The sequence below is a fragment of the Oxyura jamaicensis genome, chromosome 2 (genome assembly GCF_011077185.1).
Source record: "Oxyura jamaicensis isolate SHBP4307 breed ruddy duck chromosome 2, BPBGC_Ojam_1.0, whole genome shotgun sequence".
Taxonomy (NCBI): Eukaryota; Metazoa; Chordata; class Aves; order Anseriformes; family Anatidae; genus Oxyura; species Oxyura jamaicensis.
Window position 1 is genome coordinate 18,229,729 of NC_048894.1, and position 22,561 is coordinate 18,252,289.

Consider the following 22,561-nt stretch of genomic DNA (forward strand, 5'->3'; position numbering starts at 1 on the left):
AGCAAGCTTTGGGTGTTAACTCTGATTTGGAGGATATAACCAGTTATTAAAGTTATTTCTTTAAAGTTATTTCTTAAAGTTATTTCTTTAAAGTTCCACTAGAAATAGTAACAGAGTAACAAACAGATTTTGACTTCAGGGAATAAAATTTCTTAAACCACGTTGCCTCTGCAGTATTGTTTTTCATATCTGTCTGAGTTTAAACCAAAACCAACCAACCAAAAAAACTCTTTTCAGGGGAGGGTGCAAATGCAGTCCCCTTCCACAACAAATTATGCAGTTGTGTTTCCCAAATTTGGGGAAACTGCAGGGCTCAGTGCACCTGGACTGCAGGGGATGATCCTTGCCTTAGGAAAACTACCTGCCCAAATACGGTGTTTCCACTGCTCACTAAATATTAGATAATAGCAGTTCTTGGAGGTGGGGTCTTTTTCACTAAGAGTTAAGAAGCAAACAAACAACAATAAAAACAAAACCACTAAAAACTTAGATTTTAGTTTGAAACAAAATTGAGTAAAATTTTCAATTTTACTGTTGCAACATTCTATGAAAGCTGCTTTTTCTCTCCACTTTCAACTTACTATATTACATGCGGTATAGCAGGCTAGTTTATGACTTCCAAAGGTAATATGTATGTGATTAATTTCTGCTTTTTTAACAGACAAATATGCAGATTTTATAGATGCCAATAGAAAAGAAGATCCTGTTGAACGTCTGAAAACACTGAAGAGACTGGTAAGCTGAAATCAGGTGTGTTGTAGGTATACTACAACATTAGCATTAAATGTTTAATGTTCTGAATAGTGATTGTTTGTTTCAGATTCATGATCTACCTGAACATCATTATGAGACTCTCAAGTTTCTTTCTGCACACCTCAAGACAGTAGCGGAGAATTCTGAAAAGAACAAGGTATCAGAACCAAAAGTATCATGTACTTTGTGTTACATTCTTGAAGCAGTTTTTCTGCAGGATTTTTTCTACTGATTAAGACCGTAACGTATTATTGTAGATAACATTAAGACCTTAGCAATGCTGAGTGAGAGCATTTTTGGATCACACTAAGGACTCCTTGAAAATATTCATGTTTAGCATGAGTTAAGTTTATTCAAACTGATGTTAATTCTTGTGGGAATAACTGCTTACATGCTAAATATATTCCATGTCTGTAAATTTCATGTAATCCATTTAGACACCAATGAGTGTATGTGTCTGGTTGGGGATTTCAACTAGTTTAAACAAACACTTTCAATTAATACGCTGCAGACTCTCGGATGTAAAGCCAAGAGGAATGCATAATTGACTTTGAAGGTAAAATGGAAGTAGATATCTAGTAGCACCCTTGTTTAAAAAAAATTGCTCTTTTTACTGTGCAAACTTCCACAAAATACAAGATAAGTCCTTACTTCTATTAGATTTTCGAATGTCAGAGTATAAAGTTTATGTAAAACTTAAGTGAATGTCTGTGACTTGAATGAACCGTGTTGACAAAGGCTAGGCTGCATCAGCTTTGTGTGAAGCTTAGGTTCCTGGACACCTAAGTGTCCAGGACTAGGACTGTCCTAAAGTGCCCTAAGACTAGGACTTGCTGTAATAACTCAAGTGTTTGACCTTGTAGATGCTTTGCATGGATTTAAGAAAAAACAAAGGACACAAATGGTAGTGATCTTTTAATTAAAATCATTAGGAATAGCCTTTTGTCATCTACATTGGATGGGGTAGAGTTGCTTCCGTGCATGCTACAGTCCTACAGTAAATGCAAATAGTATCCCCTTTTTTCAGGGAAGGGTAGCCGAATGTAAAGATGTGCAATATGGGTGTGTTTATGGATGCTTACCTCAGGGCAGGTGAATGGTGCCTTGTTACTGGCTACCAACGTGCACGGATACAGGAAAATATTGTGTGATGGATGCAGAATAGATGAACTCCTGGCCATTGTTAAATCATTTAAAAGATGAGAACATTTCACGATTCAAATAAATTTGGTGGGTTCCAAGTTCAGTTCTGCAAGGAATACTTGCTAGTTGAATTTGGATATATCTGTATTTATGTAGACACACACACACATGCACACAACCTTTAGTGTAATTATAGTTGTCATTATAAGGAAATGATAGCAAATGTCATTAAGTGCAAAGCCTAAAGCAAACAGTTATCATTTTATGTTTTCAGTGTACTGTATAACTACTGTTTAAATAATATTAATACTGCAGAACATGTAGGGCTAGATGATTGAGGTTTGTATTATAATTACATGACATGCCAAAGGCCACAGTTTAAGTCAAAGTGAGCATTAGGGACTTGGGTCATTCTGTTTGCAGTTTCCTTCTTGAAAGAACAGGGACCTTGCCTCATATTAATTTTGTTCTGTGTCAGAACAGCAAGTCAGAGAAGTAAGCAAAAATATATTACTGTTCTGCTTCTGCATTCGTGGAATTATTTGTCAGAAATGTAACTTTAAAAGAAAGCGGATGATTAATGTTATGACTGGGATATGTCTGAGTCTTTCTCCTGAGTAGATGTTGGGTCTATAGCGTTGGTCGCTGCCACCTCCTCAAAAGTAAATGTTAATTGAATGAGCTCTTTGTCAGCAGGCATAATGTGCTATCTGATTACTAACCAAACTTTTTGTGTCATGTAAATATTTTTTCAGGGGAAAAAAAAAGGCAGGGATCTACCAACAGGTTTTTATTTTTTTCTTCCTTTTATTAAAAAAATTGTCTGGAATCAAAACAAATGGTCTTCTCTTTGCAGTCTCTTGAGTTTTCTATGCTTGTGGAGTTATTTGCTTGTGATGGATTAACGAGGGTTGAATTGTGAATTGCAGAAGTTTTGGATGCCTTCATCTCATCTATACAGATAGAAAGCTTTTTGTATAGTCTAACATCTTAACTGAGTCAATAATGTGTTATAAAAAAAAATTCTTTGTCCTTGGCTAAATTGGTTCTCAAATATTATGAACGTAGTGTTCATATATTTAGTCCATATTACTGTATTTTCTCATTCATAAATATATGACGTATGGAAATACTTCATTTCTTAGATGGAACCAAGAAACCTGGCAATAGTATTCGGTCCAACACTCGTGAGGACATCGGATGATAACATGACACACATGGTGACGCACATGCCAGACCAGTATAAAATTGTAGAAACACTCATCCAAAAAGTAAGTAGATGCATTTCATTATGTGAAAAGTAAGATCGTACGCAGAGCAACTTCCTTTTATTGGGCCACTTTGGGTCTGGTATTTATCCTTTGAACTCCTGGATATCATTTTTAGAAATGTCTTTGTTTGATTGTTCCACATTTGGGTTTTGTGTTTCTTGTGGGGTTTTCACCATATTTATTTTAAATTGTAGCATGACTGGTTTTTCACAGAAGATGATGCTGAAGAGCCCCTTGTAAGTATTGTGGCATAGATATTTGCGTTTTACTTGCCTTAGTTTAGAATCTGCTTCTGCTCCCTCTAGAATATCTGCATAATTCCTATTGCATCACTGTATGGTTTGCTCTTCAAAAGCACCTTTTTAGCTCTCCAGCCCTTACAGTAATGAATTGATTTAAAAGAAAAAGCCGTGCATTTGTTTTTGTTAAAAAAGGGGGAAAATAACACATGAGGAAAGCGTGTCCTCAGGTGACTAATGCAGTTTTCTAAATGCTGTTGAATCATAATGACCTATTTGTGAAACGATGATGAAGAGATCTTTGTTTATTAACTATAGACAACAGTTCAGGAGGAAAACACTGTAGAATCTCAGCCAGTGCCAAACATAGATCATTTACTCACCAACATTGGAAGAACGGGAGTATCTCCTGGAGACGTATCAGGTAACTCTTGCCCGGACAGCGTTAGTCCATAGGCTAGAATAACCTACTCTGTAAACTCACTGTAACTCTCTCTTCCTATTTTCTTTTACTAATCAATTGTTTTTCTCTTTTCTTAAAGATCATTAACACTTTTTAAAGATTTGAATTGTTGGTAATCATGCATGATACGTTAGAAAACTTTGTTGTCTAACAGGGGTATAATCATTAAAAGATGAGGCTTGCACATACTATTTTATTTATTCACAGTAACCCATGCAATCATCATCGTGAGGTGAAGCAGATACGCTGCTGTAAAGTGGTTTGTTGTGATGGCAGAAAAAAACTGATCTCCAGTGGTGGTCTAATATTGCTCATTAGGAATGCGAAAAATTGAGTTACATTTTCTTGTCAAGTGGTGGACACTTTAATAAGTATGTTGCAGTATGTCTATACTAAAGCTGATTTCCTTCTGTTTATGAATGCCATCCTCTTGTGTGGCTAAGGACAAGCATTGCAGGCTCTTTTTTGGTGACTTTTTCCCCCCCTCCCTTCACTATACTATTGCACTAACCCAGCATGTTGTATCCCACAAATGTTCTCCCTTCGTCTCTAGCTTTTGTTTCAGTTTTCAAAGGGTTGCTCAGCACTTACTGAAGCAGTCACTTTATACGGATGTTGTAACAGGCGAAGTGGGAGGCGTCTATCACACGGTGATGTCTTTAGTGGATTCTGTGATGTCACTGGTGGACAGCTGGAACTGTAGGAAGAAGGAGGACTGTTGCCCACACTGTAGCTGCCTTGTCTGCAGAAACCCCCGTTTCTTGTAAATGGAAAAAAACAACAACAACAAAGTTGATCTGTGCTGTAAATTTTCGTTTAAGAGTATTTTAAACAGATCAATGCTACTTTTTAAAAGTTTTTCTGCTGTTTCTTGTTATCTCTGAAGCAGACCCTGAGGAGAAATAGCATGGTATGGTCTACCAGTCTTTCTAGTCATAAAGCATTAGCCATGTGTCAAAAAGGGGTGTGGCAGGGGGCTCAGCTCTTTCTTCCGAGGGAGAAAGTCCCTAACGCTGGATCGCATCCAAGTTCATATTTTTTTAGTCATTGCGCTAGCCCCTTCCTACCCCCTTTGTAATTGTACAATCTTGGGTTTTGCGAGACAGTGAAACTATGGTGTCCATTTTTCATTTCATAATAGCGCTTCTTATAGAAAAGCATAAAACAGGTATCTGCTGAAATCTAGCTGACGTCAAACTGAAATTGTACCTATACCGAGTCACAGGTGAAGAGAGATGTAATTGGGGTTTTGCACGCAAAATGTGACTTAATTCCTTTAAAAATTCAAGTCTCACAAAAAGAATACGACTGCACAAACCACGATTTGTACCTAGGGCAGCCAACAGTGCTAAGACATTCAATTCTGCTTTGTGTATCCTGAATCTCAGGAGAGTACGCAGTACAATCCTGAAAAGGTGTCTCAGCTGCGATTTTGCAGGGGCTGTGTACTTAAAACATTGAATAAACATCAGTATTTCTGTTTTTATTTAGAAGAACAGGGCTCCTTTGCCATTCCTATCATTGAGCTGGTTCTGCCTACAATTCACAGCATCCTTTCATGGCGGTGGCTTTCTGTGGTGCAGCTTGCATCTTTGTGAGCTCTGACTATTCACTCTGTTCTGGTTTTATTTGCTTCACATTTCGTTCTGTGCTTGTCTTTTTCCATAAGTCCAGCATTGTCTGTAGCAACAACAAAAAAGAAAACTGCACAGAACTGAGCAGAATTGTTTTTAATTTTTCCACAGATTCAGCTACTAGTGACTCAGCAAAATCTAAGGTAAATCACTCTGTGAAATGATGTAATGATAAGCTTCTGAAATCTGCTAGGTATTTGATTACTTGATGATGATTACTTTATGAAATTGCTTGTATATAGATATATGTAGGTTTCTTTGATTGAAGTGGTAATACTGTTTTCTTGTGAGCAACTTATTCTCTAGCAAGGTATCTGGAATCAAGAGATGGTCCTTTCAGTAATGAAGTCCCAGTGTTTTGTGTTTTGTTTTGTTAAAACTGTTTCCATGATGATAGCTCTTCCCCCTTCTCTCTCTCTGAAGTGCTGATCGGGATTTCAGAAACTTTTTGAGTATAACTCACTCCTCACTGCTGGTGTGAGTCTTCCTTTCCTCAGGTCAGAGGGAGAGGCTGGATTCCTGAATGTGGACATTTAGGTAGCTGACATCTCAGCTCTTCTTGCTGAGCCCTTGGCACAGATGTCAGATTTCAGTCCTGCTATGTTAAAGGTCCCCTGATGTAAGCAACTGCCCTTTTCAGTTGATTAGCACGGCTGTTTTCCTATTTTTTAATGCCTCTAGTGTGCAAACTACACTAGTCAGCGAAGAGAGGGTGGTTCTTCCCCAGACTGGCCACTTTTGTAAAGGTAGGAAGGAAGCAGTGAGCAAGGAAGATACACAGCTTTGAGGTGGCAGGTAGCAGTGGTGCCAGTGTGGTGGAAACAGTTTTAAATGAATTTTACAAAACAGAATAATTCAGCTCATCCTTTTTTTTTACTCATGAGCTATCCTAAGTGCAAATTCCTTGGAGGGCAAGAAGAAACTTAGATAAGTTTATTCTTAAAATGTATGTTAAGTAAATAACTTAATTTTCTGTACTTGCACCTAAATTCCAGTTTTGTATAGCTTTCATTGTATTGGTGATATTCAGTTGATATGGTTTTAAGGTTCAGAGAATCTGAAAGGTGAAAAATAACTAAAAAACAGTTGGAGAAATTAGCCTTCTCACATAGGTAAGACTTCTTGAAAGGAGGGGCTGAAACCACACTCTTGAGATGTCATCTGTGAAGCAATTACTGTTACAAAACAGTCTTGAAAAAGCTGTCTTGCTTAAACGGAGCCTGCTTTATCACGCAGTCAAAAACTAAGTAGCTGTACACAAAAACTCCTCTTTGTGAAGTTGAATTCTACTTCAACAAGTAGAATTCTTGGAAGGAAATTGACTGGGCAATGTCTTGTAGACTACAGAAACAGCATGGAAATATTTCCTGAATAAAGACCAGCTTTCTGCTCTGAAGCTCAGGAGATGTGTTTAAAGAAGCATTCATTAGCATAAGACTTATGATTTTTAATTATGTCCTGTTTTTTTTTTATTATTATTAACAGGGTTCTTGGGGTTCTGGAAAGGATCAGTATAGCAAGGAACTGCTCGTGTCCTCCATTTTTGCAGCAGCTAGTCGCAAGCGGAAAAAAACAAAAGAGAAACCACAACCAAGCAGCTCAGAAGATGAGTTGGATAATGTGTTTTTCAAGAAGGAGCTTGCGGAACAAACTCGTAGTGACACAGCAAAAGAGGACGCAGCTAAAGGGGAATATGAAAAAGAAAGAGATACAGGAAGAAAACAGAGGATGTTTGTCCTGAAGGAAAAAGAGAACAGCAGTAAAAAAGATGTGAATGTTGTGAAGGATGAAAAGAAATCACTGAAGAAAGAAAGTATCCTGCCAGAGGAACCTTCGCTGCCTTACCATGAAAAACGTGCAAAATCACCAAATCTCAGTTGTCGGCAAAGCACGCAGAAGAGCAACCCTAAGATACCTGTTTCACAATCTTCTTCCCAGGTTGAAGAGACAGTGTCTGATTCTGGCACTATGCTTAGCACTTCCTCCCAGGCTTCCCAGCACAGGTACTCGTGTAGAAAGGTAGCCAGCCCTGAAATTAAGCACAGCGAGTTTTTAGCAGCTGATGTCAGTTCCATCACCTCTGATTATTCAACTACTTCATCCACCATGTACATAACCGGCTTGGATGCCAGCATGCTGAGCCCTGAGGTGCAGTCAGTGACAGAAAGCAAGGGAGAAGATGCTGATGACGAAAGAAGCGAATTGATTAGTGAAGGCCGTCCTATGGAGACAGACAGCGAAAGTGACTTCCCTGTCTTTGCCACCAGTGCTGCTGCTGACAGGTTGTCCAAGGGGAAGGTGTCAGAAGTGGTAAAGACCAGTCGGAGGAACTCTGAAGAAAGCGAAGTAAGTTGTACTGAGGGAAGTTCAACACCAAAGTTAGAGAGTCGCAGACTTTTTAGCTCGCATAAGCTCATTGAATGTGACACACTGTCTAGGAGGAAGTCTGCACGGCACAAAACAGACAGTGAGGGTTCAGGCGATGCGAAGAGTGAGAAGGACTTGCCTACTGTGACCAAAATGTTTGACATAATGAAAAAAGGAAGATCAACGAGCAGTTTAGCTACATCAGCCAGAAGCGAGACTGACAAACAAGAACCTACCTGGAGACTTAAAATTACAGATAGGTTAAAGCTGCGGCTCAAATCGTCTGCAGATGACATGTTTGGAGTTGGGAATCAAAAAGCTAATTCTGCGGAGACTGCAAAGAGAAAAAACATCAGACGAAGGCATACGCTTGGAGGACAGAGGGATTTCGCTGAAATAAGTGTCCTGAATGCTTGGAAAGCTCAAGAGGCAAGTCAAAGCAGAGAAAGGGAATCTGAGCTTTCAGCTGTGAATCGGTTAAAGCCAAAATGTCCAGCCCAGGACCTCTCAATCTCAGACTGGCTTGCACGAGAACGTTTACGCACTAGCACAACTGACCTTAATACGGGTGAAACTGGAAAGCCCAGGCTCGAGAACACTAGCTTAGCAGATGTATCAAAGGTCGATCTGCCGTTATCTGCAGAGATGCAAGCAGATGAAGGCAGCTCCTCCAGCAGCTTGACTTCGATTAACAGAACACCGCCTTTGGGACCATTTCAGCCACCAGACCAGGTAAATGGTGAAAGTTACCAGAACATGAACAAAAACAACTTCAGCCCAGCAGTTGACGCCCATCCTCATAAACTGTCTGGGACCCAAGTGGTTAGATCCCGATTCTACCAGTATCTTTGAAATGGGGAGATATGTCCACGACAGCAATTCATTAACTTAATGTTACGCTTCCCAGTAACTGTGTGTATGTGTGTGTGTGTACATATATATATATATTTTCCTGTACTGTTGTTGTTATGCAGCCTTCATTTGGGCTGGTTTCATCGATATGCTCTGTGGAACGTCTTCACGGTGCATTACCACAGCCAGAAGAACACTAAAGTCAAAGTGTATATATATACATATATATATATTTTAAGAAAAAGTATATTTGATGGCTGCATACAAATGTTGAACAAAGCATCTGATGCAACACGCTGTGTAGTGTATACATGGTTTTCTGACTGAGAGTTGGCCTGGCATTAGTATGCAGAAAAATCGTTCTTTTGGTTTAGTCACTAACAAGTGCCTCATCATAAATTCATTTGGTTTGTTAGGGTGCCATATTGTTAAATTAGAGAAACTTATTACAAACAAATGAATGCATTTTACTGTTAACGAGTTTCATTACATTTTACAAATGTTAACACAGGTGGCTACAGAGCTTCCATTCCTTAGGCATTCCAGTAAATATTGGAGTTTTATATTTCCAATTTTAATACAGATTTTGAGTTTTATGTGACTTGAATTTTTAATCTTTCTGTAAAATAAGTAACTTAAATGTACATAATACATGTGTATCTTTTCTTCAGATACCAGATTTGATATAAATGTTGTAACATAGGCGTGTAGATAGTGGATACTGGATGGAACTGGTTTCTTTTATTGAGAATATAATTCTGCATGAAGACCTAATGAATCCAAACCTGTATCATGCCTGTGTGCACACCCACTTAAACACTGGAAATAAAATTGTTTTGGTGACTCTTTGCGTGACGTGAATTATTCTCATGCTGGGTTTTAAAATGCTGTGTTCACAAGCTGCCATGTGAGAGGGAGGTTCAGCTGCTTACACAGCTTCATTTTGATGCATCATCTGATTTCCACAGGCTGTAGCAAGTCATTTTATGTTTAATATGCTGGTTTTGAAGCACGGAAGAAATGTGTCCATAATCCTCCCCAGGTCCTAAGAAGTGAATACCAGTATCTGCTGGTCAAAAAATACTTAAGGCTTTGGGACTTCTTACAGTTACAAATTTGAAGACAGATCCGTACCCTAAAAACTCTTCCATGTGTGATCTCTCTACCAGTTACATGTTTTGTATTTTATTGTATAACTACACAAAAACAAAGCAGCTCTTCATCACGTTGGCTATTCCCCTCTTAGCTACCAGCTCCTGTTGTTTGCTCAGTAGAGGATTAAACCCCTATTGATGATGAATAGGCTATGAACATCAGTGTAGAAAAACTTAGGCTTGTCCCATTTTTTGAGAGGAGAAGGAATGACAGTAACCAGGATGTGTAGGCAGAAGTGGTTTCACATAGACATCTCTTTCCAGAGTGACTGCAGATAGCCCCATGCTTTGATCTGCTGTGTTACCATTCCTTGCAACAGACCATGATACAAATCGTCTGTGAAGTACGAGCAGCAGACAGAACAGCTGAAGGTCTGTGCAACTTCTCAGTGTGTTTGGTCTCTGCACCTCGTACCAACTCACATATGTGAATAATGTTCTTGCGGTGGTCTTGCGAACCTAAACTGCCTTTTTATCCTAGAAAAAAACACAGAACTGGTGCGGTAGCAGCGTTCATGTGAAATGCAAGGCATTGCAGGTAGGTTTTGTGAAGTGCACAGGCAGTAGTTGGTGGTGATTTTCATGTCAGTCCTAACAGCAAAGTGTATTTGAACACGGGATTTCAAAATGTGGTTCTGGGCTGCTTTGGAAACACTATTCAGTAGTAATTTCATTTTCCCGGACGTGTTTTGGCCCATAACTAGCCTCAGAAGCTTAGAGTGTAGAGCACCAAGGTCAAGCTGCAGGGGATTCCTGGTGAAGCCGCGTACTTACAGAAGTGCGTCAGGTTCTGGGAGTCTGCAGCCTTGTCCTGTTTTGACAGCTACTTTGACGGATTAATTTAATTTTCATTTTTGTTACAACTAATGATTTTAATGGCTTGACTATAATGATTTTAACTCCTGAGTCTAGATGTATGGCTGGCAGCCATAAGAGCATAGAAGTTTTATTGCACTGCCTGGAGTAGAACACACAAACTTCTGAAAAATGAAGATCCTAAAGAAACTGTGATGGCACCGGCTGACTGCTCCAGGATACAAATCTAAAGGCTTGCAGCCTCCTGCTCTGTGGAAGCTGCAGAGCAGTTGGACCCAGGGTAGGACCTCCAACCACCTGCAGGTACCTGGACAAGTCAGGAACTTAAGTGGGGCTGTAAGAAAGGGGTTACAGCTGTTTGGGGCACTGCTCCCTGCCCTTTGCTTGTAAATTGGGTTGGAGGAGACAACCCGGCAGGTAGAGTAGGAGCGAGGGAGCTCTGGGGAAGCCCCTGACTGAAAGGGGCGATGGAGCTGCTGGAGGGTTGCAAGGGGTGACCTGTTGGGGGCTTTGGGGGGGGTGATGACAGAGGTCACCCAAAGGAAGCAGCACATGGAGCTGCGCTCTGCCAGCACGTCAGGCTAGGGAAGCACTGCAGCTTTTCTGCTATTGGAAGACTGGCAAAATCTGGGACCACCTGAAATTCTAAGCAGCGTGGCAGTGGAGATGGCGTTTTTAGGAGCCGTTCCTATGCTTTGTTCTCATGGCAGTTATTTTACACCCATATCTGTCACACTTTTTTTTCCATTTTATATATTTTCTGAAGGCCAGATGGAGCAATGCAGGCAAATCCATGGAGTCACAGAGCAGTTGAGCTTTGCAGGGACCTTTGGGGACCCCTGGCTCTGGCAGGCACAGCTAGAGCAGGATGCTCAGGGCTGGGCCCACTCAGGTCATCCCCAGCCTATCTGTGCCACTTTGCCAGTGTCTGATCACACCTACGGTAAACAAGTTTTGTTGTTTTTAATGCTTAAGCAGAATTTCTTCAGTATGTGACCTTTTTGCCTCCTCCCCCCACCCCCCCCCTTAAAAAACAAGTATTCAAGTAGGCTTGAATAGGACTTGAGATCTGAAGATTGCTTGGAGCTGAGGAGCTGCAAGTCACTAGAAATGGGTCCAAGCTGAGGCCTGAGGGGGAAATCATTAAAGCATTGAGCTGTGTTGGTAGTGACAGTATTTGGATTTTTAAAACAGTTCCAACCGATCTCCTGTTGCGTTGTTGCTGCCCAATGGCTCTCGTCCCTAGCTGAGGCTGCTGTCACCTCCACCAAAAGGCAACAGCACTGCCCTGTGGTCCCAACAGCAGTGCCTGCGGTGGTGAGTTGTGCACTGAATGAGATGGGGGCTGCCTTTCCCGACTGCCCCCAGCACAGGGGGAGGCACCGAGGGGCACAAAATGAAGCTGCTGCTGGAGCACGTGCATGGTGCAGCGTAGCTGAGGCCAGAAGCAGCTGTTGGGTGCGCTCCGTGAGGGCAGTAACAGCGTACAGCATGGCCGTACCCTCAACTGCGTGCTCTGAGCACGTGGGGACCTGTAGTCATTTACACAACTGCTTTCAGTGTCTATGTCCAGACACACAGAAGGTGCTGCGGTGGCCCTCAGGCCCAAAGAGGGTGAGAGGAGCAGGGGTTGGGGCAATCAAGGCCAGGACCCCACTGCTTGCGTGGAATTGCTGAGCATCAGGTAGCAGCAAGTTAAGATTTTTTTTTGGTAAGTATTGGCTCCCTGGGGCAGATCAGAGCAGCAGCTTCTCTGCAGTGGCTGTTAGGGAAGTGGCTGAAATCTGGCACTGCAGTCAGAGTGCTCCAAATTGTGCCACACACTTTTGGGTTCGTCTTTGAGCCACCCAGCTTGTGCTGGGCTCTCAGCCTGCTCCTGCACTCGGTATGCACGGCCCCGTCACCTCCCTGCCAGCAGCGGCCATGACACCGCCTAACTGCTGCTGGGAGCCACTTGGTGCGAGTTAACATTTACATTCTTTAATTACCCCCACTGCAAGGGTGGCACCCTCCAAGGGATCAGCCTTGAGGTGAGTTTCAAGAAAATTCCTGCTCCTCCCTCAGAGACGCCCGAATATGTCGATGAGGTGACAGATACCTCATTCAGTCGGTTCAAAGGCTCAGGTACGCTTTTTCTTTCCTTGCTCCCTTCCTAACCTGGCCTTCCAGCAATTAGCTTTCGTCCAGGTAATTTTGAAACTCTCTGCTTTGAAATTATTACTGATGTCTGGCGTTAATCTGGGGAAAATGAAGTCATTCTTCTTCCTGATAGTTTCTGTTTTTAAGGCAAACATAGCTACTTGAGACCACTCTAAAAGTTACTAGCGACAAAATACAAAATATAAGCATGCAGCCCTTTATTTTTTAAAGATCTTTGCTTATCATAGTTCTGTATATTACATTATGGTGTTATACAAATAAACTTATTTACAAAACCATGAGCTATGCAAGCTTGTTGCTTTTTTTTCCTATTTGACTGGTAGCCATCTTTCTCACCCCTTCCCCGTATATATTTTGAAAGCATGCATAAAAATTAACTTTGGTGTGGTAAAACTACTCTATGTGCCCAGCCACATACAGTATTTATTTATTTATATATATATAGATATGTACAAAAGTTTGCCAGTATACAGAACAGTACAGAAGTGTACATTTTAAAATCCACAATGCGATACATTAATGGGTTACCAGGTCTCAGTAAAATAAAACCAAAGGAAAAGGGTGGATTTAGCTAAGGAAAAAAAACAAACCAAACCAATCAGCAACTACCTCTGTATGTGTAAAACAATTTATTTTTTTCTTGGCTTGGCAAATTCTTAAATATAATCTGAATGGCAGTGCAATAGGTTGAGTTGCCTCGTACACGCTAAGAGCAGTCTTGTTCTGTTTGTGGTGTAGAGGTTTACTGTCCAGCATACTACTTTAAATGTACATTACAATAGTATCAAAATGTTTTGGCAAAAAGATCTCGAAAGGAACCATGACATTTGTTGACAAAAATAGAAATCTGTAACAAAGCTAAATAACACCAAAATAAAAGAAAAATATTTTAGTTTGTTTTACAGTCGTGTAGAATCACACCTTAGTATATCTCTGTTCACGTCTAGTCCCCATAATGAAAAATAGCTTTATACAAAACAACTTACTAAAGTTTTCACCATACGCTTCCCCATGCTCAGTACACCGCTGTGCACACGCACTCGAGCTCACTCACACGCCTTCACACTTTTGTTTGTCAGAGGTGCTGCCTATAGGAAGAGAACGCTCCGTTATCAGTACAACAGCAACAAAAAAAGGTTTACAAAAAAAGCTCCACGCTACTCTAGTGTAGTAACTCAGTATTTAGCACGTGATTAGTATTAAGCCTCCAGCAGTACAGCAAAAACAAAACAAAACACCAAACTGGTTACGCTCCCTGGTTAAGATACTGGCTGCAGCTCTTTGACCAAAAAGCCTCGGTGGACGTGCGCTGCGCGTAGCCTTTAGGCTGGCTCCTTGGCCGTGGTGGACTTGCTGGCACTGCCGTTCTGCGCCTTGTAGCTGGTGAAGCTAGGCGTGTGGATTGTCCTGATGCTCTTCACACCTTGGGTCAGTGAGGTGGGGGAGGTAGAGGAGGGGGGGGGGGGGGGGGGGGGAAGCCCGGGCCGGGCCGGCCGTTTTGGGTCTGCAGCGAGAAGGAGAGCTGGTGGCCTTTCCCTGCGTGAGCGGGGCTCTGGAGCTTGGAGGAGCCGTTAGCCACGGAGGGGATGAGGGAGGTGGAGTACGTTATGCGCCCGGCCGGGGGGCTGAGGAGGTTAGAGGAGGGCAGGGATGATTTAGCGGGGGGGTTGGGAGGGTTCGGGCCGTCACCGCTAGGAGCAGGGGCAGAGCTGTTTTTCCCAGAAGCGGGAGAAAAGGCGGGGATCTTAGAAGCAGGTAGGGTGGGGGAAGTAGCCTTATAGTCCCCACCAGCTTTCTTAGCACTTCCATTAGCCTGCAAATAAAGACGGCAGGAGACAGTTTGTCAGAAAGCCAGTAACACGATAAATCAACAGGACCTGGGAAAATAGCCCTACAGAGAGTAAGAATTAACAGTTCGAGGCCTGAGCTAAGTCTGGCAGCCGTGGACTGGACCTGGTAGAAACCCCAAAGTGCACAACGAAGGATGCAGAGAGAGAGAGAGAGAGAGAGAGAGCAGACAAAGCTTTCGTGAGGAGGTGCAATCTAGGGTTTACAGACCGTTCACTACATTGGCCATGCTTCTGGGTTATTAATGGTGACTAGACACGTCCGGCTGGAGAGTTAATGTGCAGCTACTGCCACCTAGTACACCGACGGGTTAGTGTCCACGGCCTCCTGGCCAGGCTTGGAGCAGGAGCAGTCCTCGGCCTAAGGAACCGCCGCGCTTACCGCAGGGGACGTGAGCAGGTAGTCGACATCTGAACGTTACAGCTGAACACCACGGGTTAAAAAACAGAACAAAAACAAAAAACCCAACAAGAAGCAGCAGGTGTTTTATTGCAGACAGGCATGCACAAGCATGGTGAAAAGGTCAGTAGATACGGTCATGCCCCCAGGCTCCAGGACGTCCAGTTAGACCTCGCTCGAAAGACAGGCATCCGTTATTTGGTATCATCACAGTCAGTTACTGGAGGTTTTTAAATAAACAAACAACACGAAATGTCCATCCGAACACCGGGGTTAGGGTAAAACTACCTGTCTGTACTGGCGCGGGTCCTGCAGCTTGTGCTGTTTGCCTGCTTTCTCCGTGCTTCCTTGCCTACTTTTCGACGCCATGGGGACCGGCATCCTGCTCGTCTGCGGGGCGGCGCCGGGGCCCTGCGGAAAGGAGCGGAGGGGCAGGGAGGGGAGACAAGGAGAGGCGCCGTCAGCACCGGCGTGCTCCCGGGGGAGGCCGCACACCATGCGCCAAAACAAAGCCGCAAGGCTACATGCAGGGAGACGTTCGGGAGCTTCACGCCACAGGTGTTAATTTCGAGAATCAAACGGAGAAAAACTGCTCAGACTACTGATCAAACTGGATCTGGTGTCAGTGCCGCTCGTCACGTCACACAGCAGATTATTTGACCCAGCTCCCCTGCGTTTGCCCATCACCAATCAGCAGCAAAAGTAAACCAACCCGACGGGCTATTAGCTGTTAGACACCTCGTGGGGAGCCCACACAAGCCACCTGAGAGGAAGCAAACAAATCACAAGACCCTCTGGTTTAATGGTGATTATTGCAGATTTTAGAAAGCAGCTGGGGTTTCGATTTGTCGCACTAAGGTACCTTACGTGCAGTGGCTGGGGTGGGCGCAGGGGGCTCTACAGCAGCATGGCTCTCATCCAGCACTACAAGCTCTCGGGGCGGGGTCTCTGGTACTATCTGGGCAGAGAAGGGGACAGTGCTGCCCTCAGAGCTGTGTGTGCTTTCAGGGATAGGTTTGGGGCTCATTTCACTGATGGTGTTTTCCAGCTGCTTTATGGTCTGCTCAAGGCTGTCTAGCGTTCGGTACGTGTTCTGCCGAATTTCGTCAGTCCTAGACAGGGGCACTGCAGCGCCGGGGGGGGCCTCCTGCTTCCCTGAAGGACTTCTGTCGGTGTCCTCAGGCTGAGACCTGGTGATTTCAAACCTCTTGGCTTCTTTGTGCTGCTTAAGGGTCCCGTCTTCCTCCTCCTCTTCATAAACCACCACCTGCAAGGTCTTCTTCCCTGTCTTGGTTCCCGTGCGTATTGCCTGCGTCAGAGCAGCCAGCTGCTTTTTAGGGAATTTGAACTTAAATTTTTTCTTGGAATCCTGCCTGCTCCCAAACTGATCAGCAGAGTCTGAGTTTGCTTCGGTGTGCAGCCCATATATCTGACTGTATTTGCTGAAACTTGTCTTTGTGCTCTCCTGCTCTGCGGGAGACCTGGTGTCTGCAGCATCAGAGGAGGGCTGCAGGCTGAACACGTACTGCTCGCTGAGGCCGTGAGCTGCCGAATACTCTGCAATAGCTTTTCTGTCATTAAGTACCGGCGGCCCTTCCTTCTGGCTCTTAGGAATGCCACGCACTTCATTTTCTTCCTCCTCCTCTTCCTCTTCTATCTTCTCCTCGGTCATCATTTTCTCCAGCTCCTCGTCGCACTCCTCGAAAATCGTAGAGAGCCGCTTATAGGCTGACCTGATATCCATCGGCTCATCAAAAATGATGATGACGGGCTTTTTGTCCAGGCAGACTACCGGCTCCTCGCCTTCTGTGTTCTCTGGGACACCCTTCTCCGATGCCACGTCCTTCCTCGCATCGATGTTGACCGTCTGCACATCGCCACCCTTCCGGCTGACGATGTCGTGGACCTCCCCACTTGAGAGGACCTGGACGGCGGTTTTGGTGATCATGAAGGCGATGTTTTCGGGAGGAGGGCTGTCCTCGCTCGGAGAGCTAGCTGGAGAATCCATCTCTTCAGTGCTGTTACTTCTCACCACCCTGGGTCTCAGCACAACCTGACTGTTGGTGGCTGCGGGGGCTTCTTGCTCCTGTGAAGAAGGGGGGGATCCCACAGCCTCTGGCGGGTGCCTCGGCAGAGGAGCAACGCTGCTGACGGGGACGCGCCTGCCCGTGCTCTGCGGGGCTTCGCCCTGCGGCAGGCTGTGGCAAGTGTCTCGTGAGAGTCCGTAGCTCAGGTTTTGTTTTCCTGGATCAACAGCTGGAAAATGGGATCCTAAAATATCTTGAGCCCCTCTTCGTTTTTCGTCCTCTGGCAAAGTGATGCCAGACAGGTTTGTGCTCGTACTCTGGAGGTTTTTCTTAGAATAGTCTCTACTGTCTACAAACAAACCCTTGCTAAAGGTAGGACTGTCATTCATTGAAAAGCCAATTTTACTGTCATCTGTGCTGGATGAATCAGAACCCAATTCTTCGTCAGTTTTCCCTTCCCTCTTCTCTTTAGGATGGTCACTATCTGTGGGAGATCCTGTTGTAGCCCCATACACCTAAGGGGGAAAGTCGGATTACTTAGTTATTCAGGGCTGTTACTTTTACAGGACTTTTTTTTTTTTTTTCCCAAAAAAAATTAATCATCATGTTCTCAGGGGAAGCGCAGACCTCATGAACTCACCACTCTGTTTACTGCTGCAGAGGCATGTCTGAAGCTGTCATCTGACTCCTGTATTTCTGCAGGGCAAAATTCCAGATTTTGGCAGAGCAGCGCAGGACGTTTCTGCTCTGTGCTACGCATGTGGCCAGCACGGCTCGTTACCTAGGGCTCCTGCTTTAACAAGGCCTCCAGCATACGCAAGGCATGCTAGTTACCTTATTTCCAGCATGGTGCTACCTTGGCCCATTTATCTCCCAGTTAAAAAAAAATACCTAGTTTGTATAAGGTTGACGTTGAAAGAGTTTGTGGTATCTGATCACGTTCAGCTGGGATACTTCAACGGGAGACTGGTTGTAAGGGCTGACCGCAGGGAGCTCCAGCTTGCCAGCTCACCGCAGCACCAAATGACAGAGTCTGGCTACCCCTGAAAGTAAGTTTTCTCCTGGAAAAAAGCTGATGTTCAAATTACAACATTTTGCTGCTTCTAATGTTGCTCACACCTGAGCCGTGCTGCTCTATCATGGTCAGTATGGTCGCAGCCTCAGCATTTCTAAATCCCTACTGCGGGTTAAAAGTTCTCCTTCCTTCAAAATTACCAGTGACACCCTGCAGCACCCTTGGGAGTGCAGAATGACAAACGAGCTACGTTCATTTTTGGAAGCAACTCTGAACAGCATGCAGAGAGGTCAGCCTCTAGTTTGAAAGTAGTACGTTCCCAGCAATTACACTTTCAGAGGCACTTTTTCTTTACTTTTAAATGAGGTCCCCTGGAGATGCTGTTTCATAATACCAAGCTCATAACACACAAAAAGGAGGGATTATACTTATATGGGCTTCAAGATGTGCAGAAGATCAGCCAGGAGAGTCACTCTCCAGCTGAGATGAATGAGCGACGGTACAGAAGTCCACGGGTTGGCTAGTGCAGTGCATACAGGAGTTCACAAGGTACGCTTTCTACAACTGTTGTTATATTTTCTTATATACTGTGTAAGCATCTTATACCGAAAAACTTTTATCAAAATGCAGGAACAAGAAAGTTAGTGGTAAATCGGTGTCACGGTCCTCCTGAAGGCACATCAGAAGTAACAAGTCCGTGCAGCTGCTCCGAGACTCCCTTGAAGTCCCTCACATTTCTAAATAAAGAGGAGCTATCGCATAAGCCAGCCATAACCAGCGAGGCACCGATGTGCAGGCTGACGCCACCTGCACCTTGTGCTGAGAGCGGGTGTAAGAACAGAACGCCAGGGCCTGTGGGCACCTCAGGCCCAGATCTGCTGAAGCAGTCCCATCACCCGCCAGAGCAAATCCCAGAGATAAGCCAGTCTGTTTACTGGCACTGATTGCCCCTGGATAGCCTGACTCTGTGACTGAATTCCCACTTCTCTATATTTTTTTTAGCAAGTTGCAGTTCCAAGCGTCAGTGCAACATCTCAAGGTGTCACTGTACAACATACCTCGTTTTATGGATTGTTGCTTTTCTACTAGAAAGAGAAAAACACAACAGCTCTCATTCCTCTGTGAGTTCACCATGATCACATATTCATAGTCAGTAAATAGCTCCATATTCAAAGTCAGTAAACCACTTTGTCATGTCAGATGACAAAGCCAGCTCTGATTAACCTTAATTTCCTGGACTGTTTTCCAAAAAATGGCAGTTTATGCCAATTACATGGCAGCACCTTTCAAAGAGACATTTGTGCTACAGCATGTGTGGTGTTTTGAGCAGTAACACAGGTTTTTGTGTAACAGTATGATCTTCTTATTCTGATACCAATACTGGCAGGGACATGTTCATCCTTTTGTCTCCACAACACTGCCATACGCTGCACAACAAAGCAACTTTTCCTCTTAGTTATTGCCATGAACCTGTGCCCACACCCAGGCAGGCGTCTGCAGCTTTAGAGCAGAAGTGCTGTTTGAGCAGCTCCAAGCCAAGCCCTTGTGTTCAGTGCTCAGCCCTGGCAGCAGTGGCTTTGCTGGGGAGGGCCTTTGATGCTACTAAATATCAGGCACCAACATCTAGGGGTCACCACCTGCTTTACAGCCGCAATGCCCTGTGCAGACGCAGCTCACCATGGTTCTTCCCTGCCTTTAGGACCTACCAAAGTCATTTTTTCCTCTCCTTCTTCAGTTTCTGTTGAAGGAGGATGGAGTACAATGTTAGCAATAAAATCCCTGGGGAGCTACTCATGATGGTACACTGGAGAAGGTATTACTGATATTTCCAGCTTTCACACACTCACAAGAATGCAGTACAAAGTTGAAATGCTGTTTTCTCCCCCCGCCCCCCCCCACCACTTCATTGCAAACTGGCATTTGGCTAACAAGCTGTCATGCCTGCACGACCACCTAAACCCAACCATGATTCAATTAATTACCCTTAAACTGGAATAAGAAGTCTGCAAGGGCAGCAATATTTGTCCTATTCTTCATCTTGCATATTGGCTGCCCACTAATGCCAATCAACTCAAATGCCAACCCCAGTCCAGAAAAAGCTGTGAAATTCACCCCAACTCAGCTATGGACCCAGACACGTGGCATCTCTTGTAAGTCCCATGGTTAGCGTCCACGTATTAGCATCCATGTGTGAATCTGGGGCCCTAACTTCATGAGGGTGAATTTGGCCCGTCCACCTTCGCTCTGTCTTCCAGTAAACTGAATGGGATTTCTGAATATCTAATAACTAGCTGGGATTGACAAATGAAGAAAATAAAGCACAAAATCTCTGAAGTGGCTCTTGAAAGGAACCACTAACTCTCCCCCAAACAAGAACAAGACCTAGGAGAGATGCTTTAATGTCCATTTCTGAGAAGAGCATCTCTTCAGAGGAAACTGGTGGATCCTCTTTTAACCTTGATTTCCCAGAGTCATAGAACCTCATGCAATCCTTGTGTAACTGCTGATGAGACGCATAACGTACATCAATATAACACTCCACCTGAGTGTTTCTGACCCACAGTGGGATAAAAGGAAGGAAACCACTGGGCAGTGGTTGTTGGGGGTTAGAAAGAACAGGATATAAGATTAGTTTTAGAGTAAGGAAAGAAGGTTATGCCAAGACCGGGTGGCATGTTTACAAACGCCACTTGTTACCTTCTTTTCCTTGTGATGCATTAAAGTCCCAGGCCTTATGTCTTTAACATGTGTATCATTTCTGGACTGCTCAGCATGACTGTTTGAGTTTACATCCATAAAAGAGCACTTCTGGAAAGCCTAGGAAATAAATACTGCAGGTTATCAGGAGACCGAGTAGCTTTTACACAGAAATGTCTGGCGATGACCGGCTACAAAGAGAGCACTTGTTTTTCACATTCACAGCAGCTTGACATTAGTTACAACCTCACGACGTAGTAGAGATTTTAGACTATGTGACTAAGACAAATATGGTGTACCCACCAATCTGCCAAGACCATATTCTAACTCATCACACTGACCTCAACATCCCCTGATGGGGCGATGAAGGCACACAGTGGTGCTGCACACTACCCAAACTTAACTAGGAAGTCCTTGACAAACGTTAGGCTTGGAACAGTACCCACTTCCCAGAGACTGATACCTCCTCAAAATCCTCACCAGCCACATTTTGGCCTTGACCACACATCGCTTAATGACTAAACCTAAAGTTTTATGTGTTAAACTAAACAAAACCCAAAGCTCAGCTCACTTTATTCCATTTACTGTTCTCAGACACTTTTTTTATGCTCCCTTCATGCTTTCTCACCACCTTTCCCAGTATTAGCAAGGGTTTGTTGTTTCCATAGATAGGACAAGCACAGCTGAAATATATTTTCTTTTCCAGATTTTCTCATCTGGAAGTGGTCTTTCTGTTGCCTGCAGAAAGGTGAGGAAGAAGTGGAAGCAGCAGGCTTCCACTTCCACATGAACAGTGAATAAATGAGCAAAGAAGGCATGTAACACCTCTTCCCCACTCCTTGAGGTCCACTCAGCTACCACATTTGTCAGTTTCATCGCATAGCATGCAAGAGCTACATAACTCCCCATACATTGTTATTAAAACTTCAGACATGTCTCTACCACAGCCTTCACTCGTGCTCCAGATGGTGGCAGTCCCCTTCAGGCTCCTCCTGCTGTGGAAACAGCCCAGCATATGGGCTTGGGGACCACTGGCCTCCCATCGTGTGTACACAGCCTGGACTTTTCAGCCCTTTTGCTATCCTCTTTCCATTTCCTTTAGGTTTCTCTACCCAGCTGGCTCCCAGATACAGAGAAGCAGAACCATTACTGCCACTACTGTGCAGTCCTGGCTCCAAGTGTGCATCACTGGGATTTCTGCATGTCAGTACTGGCACTGACTGCCGTCAGTGGGATGTACAGGTGGGACATCTCTGCCAGCCAGGGGAATGAGGGAGGAGTGCTTTTGCGAGTCAAACACGATGGGACACACAAGATTATATTTGTATGCCATTTGTTATGGAAATTATTTAATTCATGGCAACTCATGAAATTAATAGCCCAGACTACAGATTAGAATCAAAATTTAAAAAAAATATATTAAAAATTGTTCTTCTCATATTTATTGCATATTTATGTAAAATCAGAGAAGTAAAAATAATGAATAAATCCAGTACAAAAATCATGGTGCAGAGTTTCTGCTGGTTTTCCATTGCATCCGGTTTTTATGTATTTACAGATCAGAGTATCTAAGACACAGAACTCTTAGAACAAGTAGCCTTACTCCCCCTGTAATACAGGGTATGGACTGTCCGCAGCTTACCCATTTATGAGATCAGTGATGTATTTTTGAGTTCATCTACAAAGGCATTCTCAAAGTCCTTCAGACCTTAGAAGAATTCAC

General features: G+C 43.8%; 2 protein-coding genes and 1 non-coding gene across 6 annotated transcripts in view; 1 reads left to right on the top strand and 2 right to left on the bottom strand.

Annotated features, from left to right (window-relative positions):
- Positions 1–9,568, top strand: part of ARHGAP21 (Rho GTPase activating protein 21) — a 121,382-nt gene extending 111,814 nt beyond the window's left edge. For all 4 annotated transcript variants that reach the window (XM_035316532.1, XM_035316534.1, XM_035316531.1 and 1 more), the window contains 7 exons: positions 662–735; positions 821–910; positions 3,042–3,167; positions 3,362–3,403; positions 3,725–3,830; positions 5,615–5,646; positions 6,989–9,568. In XM_035316532.1, coding sequence (XP_035172423.1) covers positions 662–735; positions 821–910; positions 3,042–3,167; positions 3,362–3,403; positions 3,725–3,830; positions 5,615–5,646; positions 6,989–8,722 — 2,204 coding nt within the window. In that variant the 3' untranslated portion in view covers positions 8,723–9,568. The remainder of the gene's footprint in view (positions 1–661; positions 736–820; positions 911–3,041; positions 3,168–3,361; positions 3,404–3,724; positions 3,831–5,614; positions 5,647–6,988) is intronic.
- On the bottom strand, positions 237–398 carry LOC118163322. Its single transcript, XR_004748983.1, has one exon. It is a non-coding gene; the product is annotated as a U1 spliceosomal RNA (small nuclear RNA).
- Positions 9,569–12,980: 3,412 nt separating the features above from the next.
- The window catches only part of KIAA1217 (KIAA1217 ortholog), a 237,831-nt gene continuing 228,250 nt past the window's right edge, over positions 12,981–22,561 (bottom strand). Inside the window, 5 exon segments of the mRNA XM_035318446.1 lie at positions 12,981–14,332; positions 14,335–14,665; positions 15,388–15,510; positions 15,962–17,641; positions 20,839–20,958. Of these exon segments, the coding sequence (XP_035174337.1) occupies positions 14,175–14,332; positions 14,335–14,665; positions 15,388–15,510; positions 15,962–17,641; positions 20,839–20,958 (2,412 nt within the window). The 3' untranslated portion in view covers positions 12,981–14,174.